The sequence below is a fragment of the Balaenoptera borealis genome (assembly GCF_965194805.1).
Source record: "Balaenoptera borealis genome assembly, chromosome: 4".
In the NCBI taxonomy this organism is placed as follows: Eukaryota; Metazoa; Chordata; class Mammalia; order Artiodactyla; family Balaenopteridae; genus Balaenoptera; species Balaenoptera borealis.
Genome location: NC_138861.1, coordinates 36,916,710 through 36,937,953, shown reverse-complemented (window position 1 = coordinate 36,937,953; position 21,244 = coordinate 36,916,710). Strand labels below are relative to the sequence as shown.

The window sequence follows — 21,244 nt, the reverse complement described above, 5'->3', positions numbered from 1 at the left end:
TCTAGGTATTTTTTGATTTCCTCTTTGATTTCTTCAGTGATCTCTTGGTTATTTAGTAATGTATTGTTTAGCCTCCATGTGTTTGTCCTTTTTACGTTTTTTTCCCTGTAATTCATTTCTAATCTCATAGCGTTGTGGTCAGAAAAGATGCTTGATATGATTTCAATTTTCTTAAATTTACTGAGGCTTGATTTGTGACCCAAGATGTGATCTATCTTGGAGAATGTTCCGTGCGCACTTGAGAAGAACGTGTAATCTACTGTTTTTGGATGGAATGTCCGATATATATCAATTAAATCTATCTGGTCTATTGTGTCATTTAAAGCTTCTGTTTCCTTATTTATTTTCATTTTGGATGATCTGTCCATTGGTGTAAGTGAGGTGTTAAAGTCCCCCACTATTATTGTGTTACTGTCGATTTCCTCTTTTATAGCTGTTAGCAGTTGCCTTATGTATTGAGGTGCTCCTATGTTGGGTGCATATATATTTATAATTGTTATATCTTCTTCTTGGATTGATCCCTGGATCATTATGTAGTGTCCTTCCTTGTCTCTTGTAACATTCTTTATTTTAAAGTCTATTTTATCTGATATGAGTATAGCTACTCCAGCTTTCTTTTGATTTCCATTTGCATGGAATATCTTTTTCCATCCCCTCACTTTCAGTCTGTATGTGTCCCTAGGTCTAAAGTGGGTCTCTTGTAGACAGCATATATATGGGTCTTGTTTTTGTATCCATTCAGCCAGTCTATGTCTTTTGGTTGGGGCATTTAATCCATTCACGTTTAAGGTAATAATCGATATGTATGTTCCTATCACCATTTTCTTAATTGTTTTGGGTTTGTTTTTGTAGGTCCTTTTCTTCTCTTGTGTTTCCCACTTAGAGAAGTTCCTTTAGCATTTGTTGTAGAGCTGGTTTGGTGGTGCTGAATTCTCTTAGCTTTTGCTTGTCTGTAAAGCTTTTGATTTCTCCATCAAATCTAAATGAGATCCTTGCCGGGTAGAGTAATCTTGGTTGTAGGTTCTTCCCTTTCATCACTTTAAGTATATCCTGCCACTCCCTTCTGGCTTGCAGAGTTTCTGCTGAGAAATCAGCTGTTAACCTTATGGGAGTTCCCTTGTATGTTATTTGTCATTTTTCCCTTGCTGCTTTCAATAATTTTTCTTTGTCTTTAATTTTTGCCACTTTGATTACTATGTGTCTCGGCGTGTTTCTCCTTGGGTTTATCCTGTATGGGACTCTCTGCGCTTCCTGGACTTGGGTGGCTATTTCCTTTCCCATGTTAGGGAAGTTTTCGACTATAATCTCTTCAAATATTTTCTCTGGTCCTTTCTCTCTCTCTTCTCCTTCTGGGACCCCTATAATGCGAATGTTGTTGCGTTTAATGTTGTCCCAGAGGTCTCTTAGGCTGTCTTCATTTCTTTTCATTCTTTTTTCTTTAGTCTGTTCTGCAGCAGTGAATTCCATCATTCTGTCTTCCAGGTCACTTATCCGTTCTTCTGCCTCAGTTATTCTGCTATTGATTCCTTCTAGTGTAGTTTTCATTTCAGTTATTGTATTGGTCATCTCTGTTTGTTTGTTCTTTAATTCTTCTAGGTCTTTGTTAATCATTTCTTGCATCTTCTCAATCTTTGCCTCCATTCTTATTCCGAGGTCCTGGATCATCTTCACTATCATTATTCTGAATTCTTTTTCTGGAAGGTTGCCTATCTCCACTTCATTTAGTTGTTTTTCTGGGGTTTTATCTTGTTCCTTCATCTGGGACATAGCCCTCTGCCTTTTCATCTTCTCTATCTTTCTGTAACTGTGGTTTTTGTTCCACAGGCTGCAGGATTATAGTTTTTCTTGCTTCTGTTGTCTGCCCTCTGGTGGTTGAGGCTATCTAAGAGGCTTGATGGGAGGCTCTGGTGGTGGGTAGAGCTGACTGTTGCTGTGGCGGTCAGAGCTCAGTAAAACCTTAATCCACTTGACTGTTGATGGGTGGGGCTGGGTTTCCCTCCCTGTTGCTGTGGCGGTCAGAGCTCAGTAAAACCTTAATCCACTTGACTGTTGATGGGTGGGGCTGGGTTCCCTCCCTGTTGGCTGTTTTGCCTGAGGCAACCCAACACTGGAGCCTACCCGTGCTCTTTGGTGGGGTTAATGGCAGACTCTGGGAGGGCTCATGCCAAGGAGAACTTCCCAGAACCTCTGCTGCCAGTGTCCTTATCCCCACGGTGAAACAGAGCCACCACTCGCCTCTGCAGGAGACCCCCCAACACCAGCAGGTAGGTCTGGTTCAGTCTCCCCCAGGCTCACTGCTCCTTCCCCTGGGTCCTGATGCACACATTACTTTGTGTGTGCCCTCCAAGAGTGGGATCTCTGTTTCCCCCAGTCCCGTCAAAGTCCTGCAATCCAATTCCCACTAGCCTTCAAAGTCTGATTCTCTAGGAATTCCTCCTCCCGTTGCCTGACCCCCAGGTTGGGAAGCCTGACGTGGGGCTCAGAACCTTTACTCCAGTGGGTGGACTTCTGTGGTATAAGTGTTCGCCAGTCTGTGAGTCACCCACCCAGCAGTTATGGGGTTTGATTTTACTCTGATTGCGCCCCTCCTACCGTCTCACTGTGGCTTCTCCTCTGTCCTTGGACGTGGGGTATCCTCCTTGGTGAAGTCCAGGGTCTTCCTGTCAATGATTGTCCAGCAGCCAGTTGTGATTCTGGTGCTCTCGCAAGAGGGAGTGACAGCACGTCCTTCTACTCCGCCATCTTGGTTAATCTCCATCTATTTTTAGTTTTTTAAGGAACCTTCATACTGTTCTCCGTAGCAGCTGCACCAACTTACATTCCCACCAACAGTGTAGGAGGGTTCCTTTTTCTCCACTCCCTCTCCAGTATTTATTTGTAGACTTTTTGATGATGGCCGTTCTGCCTGGAGTGAGGTGATACCTCATTGTAGTTTCGATCTGCATTTCTCTAATAATTCGTGATACTGAGCATCTTTTCATGTGCCTGTTGGCCATCAACACAGCTCTTTTTTAATCTTCTCAGGGCACCTAACATAAAAAGATGATCTTAAAAGTTAATTCAGAAAAGGAAAAGACTTGTTAGTGAAAAAATGTGATTTAAAATATAGATTTTAAATCTAAAATTCTAAAAGAGATTACGCAGTCTTGATCCTGAAGTCATGAAGAATAGGATAGTAGGTTCCATTTGTTAGTGATTTCAGTGTAGTCCTTTTTGAGGAAAAGTGCCTTGATTAGATGATCTGTAGAAGTCCATTGCAGTTCTGTGAATCTATGGCAAGTTATTTCCCAGAAGATGGTAGGAGAGCTATTTTATTGCTAATGAAAAGCTGATGAGTGAGTTATTGCTGAGGGATTGATCCATTGCCCTTTTAAGAAGCTCTGAGATTCCCAGACCTAATGGATGGAAAAGAGCAGAAATAACAGAGTTTGGTAGCTCAAGCCTAAAATTTGTAAGAAACATTAGATGGTTTGACATAAGTTGTCACTTATGTTTTGTGGATGCCCTTCTAAGCAAAGTGTTAGGCGAATTCTGGGCCAATTTCTCTGTTGGTGTGCTGAGAGCTTAGTTCATGTGTTTGGCATTAAATAGAGCTTCCATTAATTGATCAGAAAAGTGTTTGTATATCACTAGGAGGTATTGAAAAAGCCCACTTAAAAGGAAATTTTAGTAGTTAATTTCTGTGCTGCCGTAGCTTTGATCCCATTGATCTTGTGTTATAGCCATTATGATGTCTCTCTTCTAGCCCGATACTCTGAGCAGATACTCTATTGTATTTGTTTTTTTATTCTCAGTGCTTAGCGTTGTAAACTGCTTAATAAATTTTTGTTGAATGAATGAATAATTAAAGGAACACTTATTTTATTCCTTTTTGGCAGGACATAGGGAACCCAAAAGATTAAGCACAATTAAATTTCAGGAATATTGAGAAAATTGGCATTAAAAAAAAAGATGTAATGTCAAATTGTGTGTAATATTTCAAGTACATTTTGTTCAGCTTCATCCTAGATATTTACAAGTGTTTAATAAGCTATTAATAAGTAAGTAACATATATTTTCAATTTAATAGTTGATATTCTGAGTTACAATCACACTTTGTTCCTCTGAGTATTCAACATTAATATAACAAGTAGGACTGTTTAGGTAGTTTCTTCTACTTTAGGTAGTATTATCTTCAGTATCATTCAGCTTTTAGTTAGATATCGATTGAGTGCAACATTATTCAAGGTTTGCCTAAAGATTAAAGAGAGAACCTCTAAAATGCTAGTTATATTTAACATATAACATTTATTATATGCTTTTTTTCTAATAAATGCATAATCTGTACAAAAAACCTTGAAAATCTGGGAAAAGCATGAAGGAAAAAAATATCCATAATCCTATTACCCCAATATAACCACTATGAGGGTTTTGGTGTATGCCCTTTTTATACTATAAATCTACAAATATCATATTAAAAATAATATATAAAATAGGCCGTGTGGGTGTTATAGAGAGGGTAGAGGGAACATCTGGAGATGAGTTCTATTCTGGCTTTGCCACTAGCCAGTATGACCTTGGGAAAGATCCTTTATCTCTAGAGTTCTGTTTCTTCATTTATAAAGGGATTGTCCCAGTATATAAGGGCCTTTTCTCACTTGAAAATTCTGATTTCATTGAAACTGAACACCTTTGAAGACAGATTTCGGAGGATGAAATCGAAAGTGTTTAAGTCTATATTCATCTTAATTATGAGGCAGATTTAAAAATCTTAAACTGGTATAAATATTTCTTGCTAATATCATTAGGTTTTTGTTATTATGAAGCAGTTATACTTAAAGTAGCAAATTTCTCTTGGAACAAGAACCACAATCTGAATTCCAGATGAAGGTATTTGAGCTGATAAATATGTTTGTAGGAAAGTGTTAAAATAATTCTCATCAGCCTTTAGGTATGTGACCAGAAATAAGATATACAGTATCGCCACTATTTCCAGTACATGGTATTTTATCAAAAAAGCATACCAAGGAGAAAAATCAAAGCAACTATTTTACTTGATTATTTTTGCACCTCAAGAAAATTGATTTTGTCTCCCCTTCCCTCCTCCATGCATATTATAAAAATGTAGATTGGTATGCAAGAACTATTGCATATGATGCACCAAAGCTTTAAAAGTGTTCCAAGGTGTCTGGTTTATCTTACAAGGGTCCGTTTTCACATTAAACAGTTTTTGTTGAACAGTTAAGATGTCCTTTTACTTTTACCATTTCTTAGTAGGATTTTTGGTATGCATTTTAACTGTTATTTAAGAGTCCCCATATGCTTAGAAAGGAATCAGAATGTATGTGCCTTTTTTTTTTTTTTAAAGCCTCAGCACAATGTAGGTTATTCCATCAATACCATCAAATGACTGGGAGCTGGAGTTGGAACAATATGTAAAAATACAGCTTGCAAAAGATTTCCTTTATTAGCTGTCATCATCTGCAGAATATATGTTCAAATAAACGTTGTGTAATAACTAAATTTGAGATTAATAGGCCCCTTAAGAAACAGCGAAGTCATTCAGAATTGTCAGTGAAAAATAGGCTGTAAGACTGTAACATGCACATATTGTCCTGCTTACATGCTCTCTCTGGTGTCATTCCCATTTATCACTGTCGGCGGGCTCGGTTCTCATTAAAACACTCTTGCACAAAAGCAACTTAATTTTCTTAAGAGGAGAGGACACCTGATTCAATTTGGCACCCAGAAGCGGTAACGTGAATATATTTTTTCCTTGCCTGAATTGAGATGAATAGTTACAAACAAGAATAGCCATCCCCCCACATTCACCTCAAGATTAGGGATGTTAAATATTTTTTTCCATTGATATCAAGAAATGGACCCATAGAAATAGGTAAGAAATGTTGCTTACTCTCAGAAAAGCAGCTGGATGGCATTTTCTCATAACTTGCATATAGATGAACGTCTCTTCATTCCTGTAGTGTTTTCAAAACAAAGAATGAAAGCGGTCATTAAGATGGTGAATTTTAATGGTATATTAAATAATCTTTCTTTAAATTGGAGAATGCCTTGTAGCAGTTCTGTAGTCTTCATTTAGATGTATTTGTTGAGAAGAAATATTCAGTAATGACTTTAAAACAATATTCTACTTTTTAGCCATTGCTGCTTAAAAAATACAACACAAATAATGGAATCAAATGAACAATGCTCCTTTAATATTGAGCATGGTAAATAAACTCGCATTTAAATTGATGTCTTATATATACTTTTGTGTCGTATGGTTCAATAATACTTAAAGGTAATATAGAAATGTATAACTCAAATTTTACTTGCTATGAGATTTATACAGTGAAAATAGTGGTAATTAAGTAGTACTAAAATGTCCTAGCAACTAAGGTGCTTGTCAGCCAATTATAATTTTTAAAAACAGGCAGAAAAAGCTTTTCTTAATTCTTTTTTTTTTTTGGCCTTTCTATAGCATTTTGCAAAATACCTTACAAGTAAAAAGAAAATGTTTTGTATTTCCTTATTTAATTGGAGACCAAGGATAGGAATTCAGTCTTTGATGTCTTTATGGTTTTTCTAACTACACCGAAGCTTAGAAAGGGAATAAATATTTAGGCTAGTTCTCCTTCTTGTGACTCAGAGGCAGGGGGTGATATAAATTCACATAGTTGAGGAACTTTTCCAGGTTAGGATAATGCAGCTTTGATCTCCAACAACCGTCACCAATAGTCAATTTTTTTTCTGTTGGTTTTTCATGATGTGTTATGCCATATGCAATGGGAACAAGAGATTATGCTAAATAAAACTTAATAGCCTAGTCAAGTTTATGTCTTGGAAACGCTTTTGATTTATCTAACCTGCCTCATTAGTACTTTATTACTTACTCCTTTGTTTAGGAACATGATTGTATCAGTTAGGCTTCAAGTAATAGGAAATCAGACTAAAAGTAGCTTAAACAAGCAGGGACTTATTTTTCTCATATACCAAGATGCCTGGAGGTGCGGCTGGCTGGCATTTGTTCTGTGGCTTAATGATATGAGAGTGGTTATCTCTGCGTTGCTCTTGGCCTTTCTCTGCTGGATGCAAGGTAGCTTTCGCTGCTCTAGGCAGGAAGAACGGAAGAAGGGCAGTGCCAGAAACTAACTTCCCTAACCCCCAACCATCAAGCAGAAACCAATTTATATCTCACTGGCCAGGAGCTTGTTGCGTGGCCACCCTAGCTTTTCCTATTTCACGTGTACTTTTTGTGTCTTATTTTAAAATTTTTTTCCTTTTCAGGAGGCATACAGTGAGTCTCATATTTTCTTCTAAGAGTTTTAAAGTTGTGCCTTCCAATTCTAGGTCTCTGATTTATGTCGTATTTTCTTTTCTAGCATATTGTGAAAAACTCAGTTTCTCCTCCTTTCCCAACTGTGTTAGGGTGGAGCTGCTGTCATATACAGCTTTCTCACATTGTCTGTACTTTTTTTATTGTAAACTCCTGTTCACTGGGGGTAGTTTAATTGGGCATCTGCTTTGTTCCAGATTATTGAAGTGAATCCAAAGAGAAGTTCTGCGTTTGCTTCTTTCCTGGCCTCAGGGGTTCCACCGGTCTTTGATCCGTTTTGTCTTTTCTTTTCTCCGAATTAATCGTTAAGTTTGGGATTCTTGAGTCACCTGGGTGGTGTAAATTCCATTCCGTGCCCACCCTTGATGCCAGGCCCTGTGTTACCTTCGTGACTGTCTGAGGAGCGTTTTCTAGTTGCCCTTGCCTGGTGGGCAGCCCCTTCAGAACCCTGCTCTGCTGGCCGCAGGTGCTTCAGCTCCGGTTCTCACCCTTTGCAGCCAAAGGCAGTGCGTCCTAGTGCTTCTTCCGCATGCGCCAGTATCGCCTGGGAGAGTGCAGCCTCAACCCCCCTGTTTGACCACTCTGTCTTTGACTAACTTCCATATGTCTCCTACCAGGGTTTTTCATTTGTTTTGGCTCAACTGTACATTTAAAATGTTATGTTCTTATTATCTATTGAGTGGTGTGAATTTGAGGATTTATATACATGAAACGCCGTCTTACATACTCCTTTTCCCCACCCTTACCCTCTCTTTGGGCAACATCTCTGACAGATCTCAAGGTTTTTCTGGTCAATTTGTTACAAAAACAGTCATATATTTAGTAATTAAGTTTAACTTTCTGGTATTATATGATTCGGGGCAGTCTAGCTTAAACAAGTTCTCTTCTTTGCCAACCTAGGCCTAATCTGTGTTTTTTGTTTTCTGTTTTTTTTGGGGGGGGGGTTGGGGAGAGAAGGAAGGATTTATTACTTGCAGCAAGTAAGGAGAACACCGGGGCTCTTTTCCCAAAGCAGTGTCTCCCTGAACTGCAAAATTGGGGAAGTTTTAAACTACGGGTACGTGCATATTCATAAGGGGGCTTGAGCAGAGAAGAATTCAGCCTAGAATTGGGGCAAAGATCGACAGAGTCCAAGCTTTAGTTTATTGAAGTCAGGAGGGTCAACCTCATCATTCCATCCTCCACCTGGGTGGGAGCCTTAGTTCCTGGTGTCAGGACTTTACTGAAGCTCAGGTTCTTGGTCTCGTTGCAGAAAGAATTCAGTGAGAGACAAAGTGATAGGTAGGAAGTGGATTTATTTGGAGAGGTCACATACCATGGACAGAATGAGGTCCTTCTCAAAAGGTGAGAGCGGCCCTGGGAGACACACGCTCCACAGAGTGAGGACCAGCTCAGAAGGCAAGAGGCCCTAATCTGTGTTTGTAAAGCGCAGAAAATTGTACTTTTTTCTTAATGAATACATACACATGTACAAATATAATCTTTTTTTAAATAAACAGATAGGTAGAACCAGTGGGGAAGAAGGTATGGTCTGTTTCACTATTTTTTTACTTTCTCACCCTCCTTACTCTGTAGAGTCAGGGATGAGAGTAGGACCACTGGATTAGAGGAAGAGAGTCTGATCTTACTGGTTCTGTTCTAATCTGACCCCTTAGTGCCCTCTGTCATAGCAGGTGTCCACCTTCTATTTCTTTTTCCAGGACAGGTTGGGGAGGGAGTTCTTCAAAGTACACCTGCAGCTTCCAACCCTCAACACAGCCCTTCAGCCTCTCATTGCTGGAGTCTCTTCGCCCTGGAAGGCTGCTATGTAGGGTCTCTCACAATGAATCAAGTTTTATGGCAGTCCTGAAGTATACTTTGCCCAACTGCTTACCTCTGGCCTTGCCCTACCCTAGGCAGCCTCCCCAGCTTTGCTGTTTCTAGTCGGGAAGCAAGTACCTGTCTCTGGTTCATTACACACCCTCCCTGTGCCCCCAGCGCAGTTCTAGGGAAGAGACCGTGATGGTTCCACGAGCGCTCACAGAGTGCGCTCCACTCCTGTGGCAGCCGGGCGAGCACTTTCTCCCTCAGTAAACATCCATCCCCAGTTTGGGAGGCATGGCAGGCACATCAGCTTTCTCCCCTAGAGGAAGAAGAAAAAGTCAAAAACCCCACTACTCCTAGAAATTTCCTTTTATCAATCTCCTCCAGAACGTCTAGGCTTTTCTTATATAGGCTGCATATGAAATGGTCCCTAGCTTAGTTTTCATGTCTTTTTATAAGCTCTGCCTTGATATGTCTGGAATATTACTTTAGACTAGTGGGATACTTGCCACACATTCTCCTTAGCTTGGAGCATTATTAGAAATTCCGAGACAACCATAAATGTTCCATTTTAGCATTTTAGTAAGCATTGCTGTATATGTTGGCTGGGGAAACAGGTTATCCAACAGTGAACACCGAACACCACAGAGGAAGTTTCATAAATTAATTTGTAACAGATCATTCACACTCAGTGTAAACAATGGATCTCATTTTTTTTTTTTTTTTTTTTTTAGTGGACTGATGAGGGAAAGAAAAAGAGAGGTGTTGGGCCAGCATTATGAAAACTGTAGATATAGTGTTATGAGGAGAAGACTTGGGTAGGGGCCAACAGTGTCATATATTTGGAGTGCAGTCATTTTATAAGGGGACCACATGTTTATGTAACTCCAGAGCATGGAACATGGTCAGTGCACAGCAGTTATGGAAGGTGAAGGTTTTGGGCTTACTGTCAGGTAGGACTTCATAACATTCAAGGGCATTCAGCAATGGAAACACTTGATTTCCTGAGTTAGAGAACACTCTGTCGCCATGCTTTTCAGCGTTTTTTGTTTTTTTGTTTTTTTTTAATTTACCTTTTTATTTCAAATAATTCCAAGTAAGTTATGAAGAAATTAATTTGTTATTGAACTTGCTCAATTTTCCAAAATAATTTAATAAAACCATGCTGTAATATACAATGAAACATTAGTAAAATACCATAATTCAAGTAAAACTGGGCTGATACTAAAAGCAATATATTATCTAAAAATATACAATATAAAGGAAGCCAATCTACTCAGTATTAAAAAACCACCTCAATATGAACTTTTTTAGTTAGCATTGATCAAATTATCCATCAAACATGATTACACCAAGGTATGTACTTTGCACATGGGATTCCTGAGTTAATAATGAAAACATTACTGTGCAGGACATTCAGTTAACATAAAAACTATTCATTCATTCATTTATTCATTCATTCTTTGGTTCAGTAATATTCATTGAGGGTTTACTACAAGTCAGGTGCTGTTCTAGGCAGTGAAGATACAATCTTGTACAAATTAGACAAAATTCTTCTTGTGCTGGAACATTCTAGAGGGGAAATGGGTAATTAAGTTGTTTCTGGCAAAAGAGATAATAAATAAAACGCACTATTTAAAAATCAGAATGGATAAACAACAAAGTCCTACTGTATAGCGCAGGGAACTATATTCAATATCCTCTGATAAACTATAATGGAAAAGAATGTGAAAAAGAATGTATATATGTATAACTGAATCACTTTGCTCTACAGCAGAAATTAACACAACATTGTAAATCAACTATACTTCAATAAAATAAAAAAAATCTTTAAAAGAATAAATAAAAATCAATGGACTCTCTCAGGTGTGGCTTCTAGAAGACAGAGGAGAGGAAACTCATATCCTAAGACAGTCTGGTCATATAACCTGAGGGGTCCTCCCTTCAGAACAAATTGTCTTTGGTGGTTCACGTTTGATCTCAGTACATGAAGTTCGTGCACAGCCATGTTTGTTTTAATATAAAAATGAAAGTGCATTTTTGGTTTATTTTCAAAACCAAATATTCACATTCTACAGATACTTGTGGAAGGTGTCCTCTGTTCATCCTGTGGCTTCTCATACCCCCAGCACACTGATGTATGTTCCAGAGGGTTCTCAACCTCCAGCTCGTCAGGCAGCCAGCAAGAGATATCACTAACGTGCAAAGTAGGGATTGAAATCTTAATTTTATTTAAAAATAAAATATGTATTCCATTTTTAACACAAAGGGATTTAAAATGCAGACAGTAAATGGCTCAACATCTTCCTGCCCAGATATAGAAATGCAACACGTTTAAAAGAAGAAGACGAACAGGACAGACAGAAGAAAATGAAAAATAAAAATGACCCCCACCCAATTCCTTTCAAACAAATTTAATCAGAGTTAAGAGGTTTTTTCTGTGATCCCTTTCAGAAAAAGTGTTTTTTTATACTTGTCTGTGTATATGTGTGTGTGTGTACACATTTACACAATAGGAATGTGATATTATGATTATAATAAGAAATATATATTTGGTCTTTGTCTCAATTCCTGGCACAGAGCTCCTAAAATGATTAGATTTCCTAAGTGAAGAGAGCTGGAAAAGGTGTCTTTTGTTATGCTAAATAGATGACTTTTGGAAAGCCCCTAGCTAACCTGAGTATGGGGCTGGTTGCCAGGGGAACCAACCAGAGATTAGAAGTTTGGACCTCTGGGGAGGGGAGAGGGGCTAGAGACTGAGTTCAGTCACCAATGGCCAATGTTGAAATCAATCATGCTATGTAATGGAGCCTCTATAGAAACCCAAAGGATGGGTTTGGAGAGCTTCTGGGTTGGTGAGCCCTGGAGGTGATGAGAGAGGCATGCGATCAGAGGGCATGGCAACTCCACAGCCTTACCCCGTACCTTGCCCTCTGCATCTCTTCCATCTGGCTGTTCCTGAGTTATAGCCTTTTATGATAAAGCAGTAATCTAGTGAGTAAGCTGAGTTCTGTGGGCTGCTCTAGCAAATTAATCAAACTGGAGGGGACTGGGTTGTGGAACCTCCGATTTATAGTCAGTTGGTCAGAAGCACAGGTGACAGCCTTGACTTTTGATTGACATCTGAAGTGGGGACAACCTTGTGGTTCTGAACCCTTAACCTGAGGAATCTGATGCTATTTGAGGGTAGATAATGTCAGAAAATGATTTGAATTGTAGAAAACCCAGCTGGTGGTGGGTGAATTTCATGGTGGTGTGGAGAAACACATACTGAAGGAATTACACACACTGTTTTGAAACTTGCTTTTTTTACTTAAAATATCTTCGCCTGCTTTAATATCAGTATATGCAGATCATCTTTTTAATGGCTACAGAGTTATTCCTTGGTAATTCTAGATTTTATTTAACTAACTCTATTGCTATATAGCGGTGGCAAATTTTAAAACATTTTTTTATATTACATTAAGCATATGTATATAACTATATAAGAATAGGGAGGTTAAGAGAAGTAAAATACGATGCTGGGAGAGAGATACTTATACTGGGTGAGAGACCAAAGTCTAAATGTCATTTTCACTGCTTGGCTGTGGTGCCAGGTGGCAGATCCAGTCTTCTTTGTCTGCCAATCCTTGGATTCTGCCAAACACATAGAATAATGTAGTTGGAGAAGTAGACTTTGGACATTTCTGGGAAGCCTACTTATTTTAGAAATCCAATTAGCAAACACGGAGGTGTTCAGGATGAGCTTCATCAGATTCCTTCCTTAGAAGACTTGAGTCTCTCGTGGGGCAGGGAGGCGTGTAGATAGGTCATTCAATAGTGTGACAAGTGCCAGGGCAGAAGTATGTTCAGGATGTTGTGACAGCAGGTATGGGGACACTCAGGCCACCCAGAAGTATGGATGTGTGAGTGTTGAGGAGATGACTGAAAGCTTCTTGGAAGGACGAGCTTAAGCTGAGTCACTAAGATAAACGGGAGTTCCCTGGCAGGCAGAAGGGCATTCCAGGCCAAGGCGCAAAGAGGTAAGAAACAGCATGATGAGTGTGGGGAATCACAAGTAGTTTAGTGCTGTCAGAATATACATTTTGAGGCAATAAATGAGATGGATAGACACCTGTTCATGGACGGCCTTGAAGTTCTTGCTGAGGAGCTGGGAATTCCCCCTTAAGTCAAAAGATACGCCTGTCTTTATATATCAATTAAAAGCTCTCTAAATATTTGTCATCATTTTTTGGAACTCTGGAAAACGTAATGGCTTCCTATGCTGCAACGGCAAAATTGAGCCAACTGTTAAGCTTAATTATCTGTTGCTGTTGAGCCCAGGATCCTTGGTTCAGTGTCCGATTTCACATGGTTCTTCAGAGAACCCAGAACCTTAATCAGCCAAGTCACCAATGGTTGCCAGAGCCCACTGCATGGTGAGTGATTTCAAATCCATCACCACTGTCAGGAAAATAGCTAAGAAGTTGGCCTGCAGCATCTTTGGATACCTAAGATATCTCATCACTGTCATCTCCATCATTTTATAAAATGCAGGAACATAGCCAATCCACATAAAATATATTGCTTGGGTTTGTGTTAAAAGAGAACAGGATGGGGTGGGAGTATAGCGATTTGATCTAATGAGTAGTAGTTGATACTTATTTTACTTAGACGTCTGAGTCTTTTTGTTTCTAATGTTCCATGTTTGTTTGTTTTTTTAAATGCTAGGCAAAACTATTAGTGATCTAGTATAAGGCTGGTGAAAGGCACTGGAAAACAAATTTGGAAGAGAGGAGCTCAAACAGGAATACCTCATTTCTTTACTAAAAAGACAGAAATTCGTTCTAAGCACAGAATAGGGTCTAGAAATAAACGTTGTTTGTGGGGAAGGTACATTTTTATCAAAAGGAAGGCAGTGTTGCCTATTGATCTCCCCACAACTCATTTATTTATACAGTTTTACTTATTTTTCTCTGCACATAAAACTTTTTCCTGAATCATCCATAATCGGATTCTAGGAAGAAGTGTTAAATATGTTGCTACAGTTTACATTTGTCATCTGTGATGTTTTATTTAGCCGAATCTTTTTTTTTTTCTTCACTGCTCCCTGTACAACATGAAATACCATATGCCATTGTCCCTGTCAGGAAGCAAAGGTTTCCCTGGTCTGTGCCCGTGCCTATGTTTATGCCACAGCGGAGCTGTGGTCCAGTGCCATCTTTTATTGATAAGGCCAGCAAAGGAGAAATCTAATGAAATTATCAAAGCTTTGAATTAATTATGAACTTGAATAGGAGAGCTAAGCTCTCTGGAGCCAAGGATCTCATTACCCATGCATTCTCATTGCATTCTCTTCTGGGGCAGAAGGCATTTTCAGCTACAGCTCTTAGCCTGGCTTTGGACTTGATTCAAACTTGCTAAACTGACATCCTCTTCTTACTACAACGTGGCTGCTAATGTCCATGATGATTAATTTAATTCTGCTCTGGATCCACAGGAGATGTCAGTAGGTTTTCTCTGCCCCTCCTTCCGCTTTTTATTATTTTTCTTTCTCTCTTTTTTTTCATCAAATTGGATATTATACGAGTTTTTATCTTTTGGAGGTCATGTGAGAAGCTTTCAGAATTCAGGTGTAGCTTCATGGACTATAGTGATTGAATTAAAGTTAAGGACTATATTATATCTACTATGTATTCCCGGGATATTTAGGTAAGCTCAAAGTCAAGTATTTCTTCTTTGAATTTTGAACACCAAACAGAAGTTTCTCTTGCCTGTTTCTACTTTAGAATTAATCGTGTAGCAATAACTTCCATGGTCTTAACAGCATTGTTCATATTTCTAATGTGTGTTGTATGGGAACTACAGATCTCACTTTGTGGGCGTAGCTCATAGGTCTTATGCTCCCTGATGGAGAGTAGTTAATGTTTGCTTTATAATTCTGGTATTCCTTTTCCAGGTAATGTGAATTTTCTTCCTTTCTTTTCTTTTTGTTTTTTTTCTTTTTTTTCTTTTTTGGTGAATAAATCAACCTCTGATTGTTCTAAGTCTAGTAGCAAAATCAATAACAACAATGTTTCAATTTGCTATTGGGGATGATTCTTCAGTACTGTCATATAGGTTCAAAGCATCTTATGGCAAGCCTTTTCTGCTTGCTTTTGAGACCCATTATTTATGAATTCCTAAGCTGTAGCTCATCTATCTTAGTAAACTACAGGCTACTGGCAATTTTTGTAAGCAGTGACTAACTTTGCTTTACGGAGTCAGTGTTTTAAGGTTTTGAATAGTGGGGGATGGGAGAATGATTGTCTTTGCTTTTCCTTTTCCTATTTACTTTCAGTGAGTTTTTTCCCCCCATTTATTTTCTCTATAGGCAGCTGCAATATTTAATTCAGCCTTCGGAAGTTTTTTGGTAAGTAAACATGGTTTAATTTGTCTTTTATAACTTTTGTTGTGATGTTTATATGAAATATTTAGTGAAAATTGGACTTTTTTTTTTACTATTTGGTTAAATATAAAAGTTCTTGAATCCTGTCATATGCCATTATCCATACCCTAAAGAAAATTAATAAATAAAGGAAATGTTCTCTCATAATATAATTTGGAGGCTTGGGTTTAATATTCCATTTAATGGATTCAAGGAATCAATTAAAACACTATGTGTCTCCTTATAGAGGTATGTCAATATATTGATCATTTAATGAGGTCTTTTAGATTATTATTATTTTGTGTCATGGGACTGAGGATTTTGAAAAGGAAACATGACCCAGCTGGTCAGAAAGGGAATGCTAATTTACTTGTTGACATGTCATTTATTTTGTACATTTCACTGTTAAAGAAGCTACTGTCTTAGATACTTCTGAGAAATCTATGTGAAAAAAAATTTGAAATGAGGAAATAACTAATGAGTAATTTGCAAGAAAATACAATATTTTTTGACATGTGAACTATCAATTGTATATAAAAAGATTAAAAATAGTTCATCTTTCATAAGTAGAACCAATATAATTATAAGGACAATACTATTTTAGCATTTTTTAATCATTATCTTTTAAACAGATGATATAAACAAAGACTTGGTTTGTGTTATGAAAGAATGAGAAGGAAACTGAGTTTTCTGTCAACTGAATATTTTATTTATACCCTCCCTAAAACTTTGCTAAATTGATGAAAACAAATTAGAATATTGTATTTTTAGATATATAACTCATTAACAGATATGTGGTTACAGTGATTTACAAAAAATTGAGAATGAAATCAGCAAGGTGTATAAGCTGGTTCATGAGTCTAGGCAAAATATCAATTACTTCTGTTTAAAATGCTCTTTATGTCACTTATTATTGTATGTATTTAAATGTAGTTGAAGCTTTAAAACATATTGTTACACAGTGTTAATTCTGTACAGTCCTATACAGCTTTTAATGTCCCAATGTTACAGAGTTTTAATGATGTAGCTTCTGCAAAATACATGCTTAGATTCTATCTTATTTTTAAAGAAGTAGTAATATTATTCCCGATGTTGTATTATTATTATTGGGTTTTAGAAGAGAGGTAATAGAGTCCATTTAATGCAAATGATCTCTTGAGCTACTTATTTTAGACTCAGTGATATTTTCTTGTCATTATTTCACATATCCAAGTATTATTTTCTATATGTTGTCACAATTGACAAAATAATATCTGTAAGATATGTTCTTGCTGGAAGCCGGTTTTTTTACAAGGTTTGGATTTGTATACATCCACTATCGAAACATGGTTTCCTAAGCTGGATCTCCTACTCTTTAAAATGTCTGGTGTAATTGAGAAAATAACTTTGAGGCAATTGTCTGAGTAACTAAAGCAAAATACAGTTCTTTAGTTGGAGGACAAGCTCACTAAGTACAGTTTGAGCTTTGCACTGACTGACTGTATGAACAATAAATGTATCATGTTATTTGTTCTACCAGGCACAATTCTTTGGTAAGATCCAGTGAAGTAAAACTTGTTCTAGGGATTCTTTTGGATTTTTGTTATGCTCTTTCACTTTTAAAACGTTATGCATTCTCACTCCTGAGTCTTTTTCCTCTCTTCACCTTTTTTTCTTACATTAATGAGTCAATCGAAAGTATTTATTGATTTCCTGCACACAGAGGTGGTTTTCTAATAGCTGTAGAGGTGCAAAAAAATACAACATGGTCCCACTCTGCTGTAACACATAGAAAAAGAAATACAATGTAAAAGCTAACAAATCAAACAAAAGATGTTACTAGGTGATGTATGATTGTCAGATATGAACTCTGGGTTGAAAGGTCGGACAGAAACAATTTCGCTGTTGGGCCTTGAAGTAGTCGAGAAGAGAGGAGAGGAAAAAGGCATAAACAGTGGCAGAGAGACAGAAGTGTCTTCCATTTTTTCCCCTTCCCCTTCCTTTCCCTCCTTTTTCTTTCTGAAAGCTGAAAATTACCAGAAGGGGTTGAGAATAAAAATTATGATTGGAGATGTTTTGCTCCAGTGTTATAAGGGAAATAATTCTATTTCTTTTTCTTCCCTCTCCACCATAGTTACAACAAACCTTGGATTATGAACTATGCGCAAGTCTGACCTAAATCAGTTAGACTTAGGCTCAGCTTATTTACCAGAAAAAAAAAAAAATAGTGGCTTGGACAAAGGTAAATGTTTATTTCTCTATTATGTAAAATCTGGAAGGAGGCTGTCATGGGAGCTTCCTGGTCTCATTGTGTACAGAGACACCCATCTTTCTCCTCTCCTGCACCATTCACAGCACACAGCTGCCTTCATCAATGTTACCTTATGGTCCAAGATAGCTGCTGGAGCTCCAGCCAAAAAGAAACCTGGATAGCAAGGTCTTTACCTTGGGAAAACACAAAAGAGCTCCCCTAAAAACTAAGTCTGCTTTCTTTAAACAGCATTCCTGGAACTCCAACACCATAGTTGCAGTAATATCTTATTGCAGAACTTAGTCATATGATCCTACCCAGCTACTGGAGAGGCTGGGACATGATGTGGCAATTTGGTAAGAGCTACAAACTGAATTTCTGTAACTAAGGAAGAAGAGAATGTATAAGAGGCAGCTAGTGCTTTGTGCAAAAGAGCAGTGTATAGCATTTGTCAAGAGTTTGAAGAAAGAGATTAAACTTAGTTGAATGATATGAGAAGGCTTCAGGGAGAAGTTGGTGCTTGAGTTGGGCTTGGGAAAAAGGACTTATTTTAGAGGAGGAAAATTCCAAACTATAACCTTCATGTTTTATTTTGTTATTCCTGAAGGGTGGTACTTGTTAAGAGTTTTTTTTTTTTTTTTTGGAATTTTCTTTATAAATGAAAAATATTCACCTATCCTTAAAATTTAGGATTATTGGTAGTAGGATGGTGTCTAGAGTCAGACTGGGTTTAAATCCTTACTTGACTGAATACTATTCTAACCACAAAACCTTCCATATATATAAAATGGGGTAATGATAGTACCTAAACTATACAGTTGAGGTAAGGATTAAATGGGATAATCTATAAAAAATGCTTGAATGATGTAGTAGAAATAACTGGTCTAGGTTTTGTGCAAGTTCTACCATGGATTTTTTGTGCATGACCATGGACATTCATAAAATGAAGAAATTGGTTATCTGTGACTAAGCCCTGTAATTCTAAGATACACTGATTCAATGATTATTCTCTGGTTATGAGTGACCATTTCTTTTGTATTTACAGCATAGAGTGTGAAAAGGCTATTTATTTTGGATTACATTAAAACTTTGAATGAAAGCCTTTTACGAGAAAAAAAATTTTTTTTTTTTAAACTTTGGGTTTATTTATTTATTTTTATGGCTGTGTTGGGTCTTCGTTTCTGTGTGAGGGCTTTCTCTAGTTGCGGCAAGTGGGGGCCATTCTTTTTTTTTTTTTTTTTTTAATAAATTTATTTATTTATTTATTTATTTTTGGCTGAGTTGGGTCTTTGTTTCTGTGCGAGGGCTTTCTCTAGTTGCGGCGAGCAGGGGCCATTCTTCATCGCAGTGCGCGGGCCTCTCATTATTGTGGCCTCTCTTGTTGCGGAGCACAGGCTCCAGACGCGCAGGCTCAGTAATGGTGGCTCACGGGCCCAGTTGCTCCGCGGCATGTGGGATCTTCCCAGACCAGGGCTCGAACCCGTATCCTCTGCATTGGCAGGCAGATTCTCAATCACTGCGCCACCAGGGAAGCCCAAGAATTTTTGAAGAAAGAACTATTTGAGCATTCTTGTTGATTTTCAGACATCTGGGTATACCAAATAAACTACTGTACATATTTATAGCTAGTTTAATAATGTCCCAGGTCTAATTAAAACAGTGCTTTTAAGAACTAATTGTCATGGAAAACTATTTTTTAATGTAGCTAGGCTGATAATAACTAATGATAGATGAATTCAATTTACATAAATTTCAGGCCAAGAAAATATTTTAAAATTATGCCACAGAGGATTGCTTTAAGTTAAGAAGTTAATGTTATTATCTCCTCCTCTCATTTAAATTGTTTGGTTTATAATAATTGTGGAGCATAATAAGTGTTTTGAGATTTCCCTCTTGATGAGATTTTAATAAAATTTGATAGTCAACCACCCTGAATAACGAAAATGTTATGAAAATTTATATGTATATCTATTTTTTCTATGTAAAACCATGTATTTCAAGTTCAACCATTTCATATGTTGCTTCCTCATCAAAAGAAATATTTTTAAAAAATACATTTAGATATTGGCAACTTTTTGAAAAATTCCAATTGAAAAATCATTTCTTTAACTTAAAAAGATTCAACTATGTTGAAAAAAAATTGATCACATTATTTGTTAGACCCTGAGCATTTTTGGTTTGGAGGCTAAATTCAGTGTTTCCATGTCCTCAAGAATTATAAGTTAAAGTTTAAAAGGAAGAAGTAGAATTTTTTCTTTTTAGATTCCTTAGCCTATTTTATTATTTTTGGTAGCTCCTAATCTTAAAGGGAAACCCTAGTGAGTAACAAAGTCGATATGTCAAATTGAGTTTCGAATAACTATGTTATACAGCATTATAGCAATTCATGGCAACATAAATGTAAGGAGTTCTGAAACAGCAGCAAAGAATTCTAAGCAAAGTTAAATCATTTTTGTGAATTGATAACACCTAGTCTAAAGAAGATCTTTAAGAGTCACTGTTTACTTTCTAAATCTCGTCATTTAAAGTATCAAGAAATGGGTTTCTTCTACATAATTCTCCTTTAAAAGTCATTGCCAGAACCAGCAGAAGCTATTCTAAGATGAATAATTTTATTTTTTTTAATGCCAGGCCAAGGGTTAAAAGAAACTCCTTACGCTGATGCTCCATTACTACCCATCTTTGTAGAAAGATTTAATAGTTAACTGATGCTGAAAGAAAATAGTTGCTGAAAGAAAAGAAGTCTCAAACACAAATGCCATGTTGTAATAACTTGGGATATATGTTTATCACTTTCTTTATTCTTCCTTTCTTGTAAGTACGAAAATGTGCTCAGCCATACTCAGAATGGTTAGAGAGGAAGCACGTTAACTTTGTAACTTGTTTGATTGCAGTGCAACCCTGTTTTTTAAAACTCAGATCAAGAATCTCAAATATTAACGAAGAAGTTTAAGGGTGGTACCATACAAGGCTTAATTGTTAATTTGGGTTTCCTTTCATCTAAATCTAGGATGTCAGTTTTTAATTCAGTTTATGTTTACGGAATACTCATTTTGTGCAATACTGAAAACTATGCCAATTTTTTCCTTAATTTGTTTAAAATCTTAACCAACCTGTATTATTCAGTTGAGATCTTTGTTTCCCCTCAAAAGTTCATGACTTGTTTAAAACACAGGTTTTTATTTTCATTAAGCTTAAACACCAGAACAAACAAACAACTGAATTTTTGAGCAATATTCAGTACTACCTTACAGGATGTTATTTCTTACATTTATCCTTTTATTGCAAAGGACTCAATAAAACCAGGATTTTAAATAACCCATCCTGGGCTTTAAAGTAACTTATGAACTATGTTTGGACAAAAGGAAGCTAGTTTCTACCTTTATAAAACAGAATCCATCATCATTCTATGCCTTTCGTTTGTTCATCTCTTTGGGCAAATGGACACCATGAAAGGTGGATTGCTGAGAACAGACTACTTTCTCTTTAA

The 21,244-nt window shown here is 37.2% G+C and overlaps 1 protein-coding gene across 6 annotated transcripts in view; it reads left to right on the top strand.

Annotated features, from left to right (window-relative positions):
- The window catches only part of SLC10A7 (solute carrier family 10 member 7), a 268,939-nt gene that overhangs the window by 67,462 nt on the left and 180,233 nt on the right, over nucleotides 1–21,244 (top strand). For 3 of the 6 annotated variants that reach the window (XR_014243611.1, XM_082389030.1, XM_082389037.1), the window contains exon 5: nucleotides 15,471–15,509. The exons of 1 other annotated variant lie outside the window; for it this stretch is intronic. Coding sequence is in view for 4 of the 5 variants with exons in the window: in XM_082389030.1 (XP_082245156.1) it covers nucleotides 15,471–15,509 (39 nt within the window). In the remaining variant the exon portion in view is untranslated. Of the gene's footprint in view, nucleotides 1–8,567; nucleotides 8,616–15,470; nucleotides 15,510–17,637; nucleotides 17,698–21,244 lie in introns of those variants that run through there. 2 more of the 6 variants (XM_082389038.1, XM_082389032.1) reach the window with 2 other exon arrangements.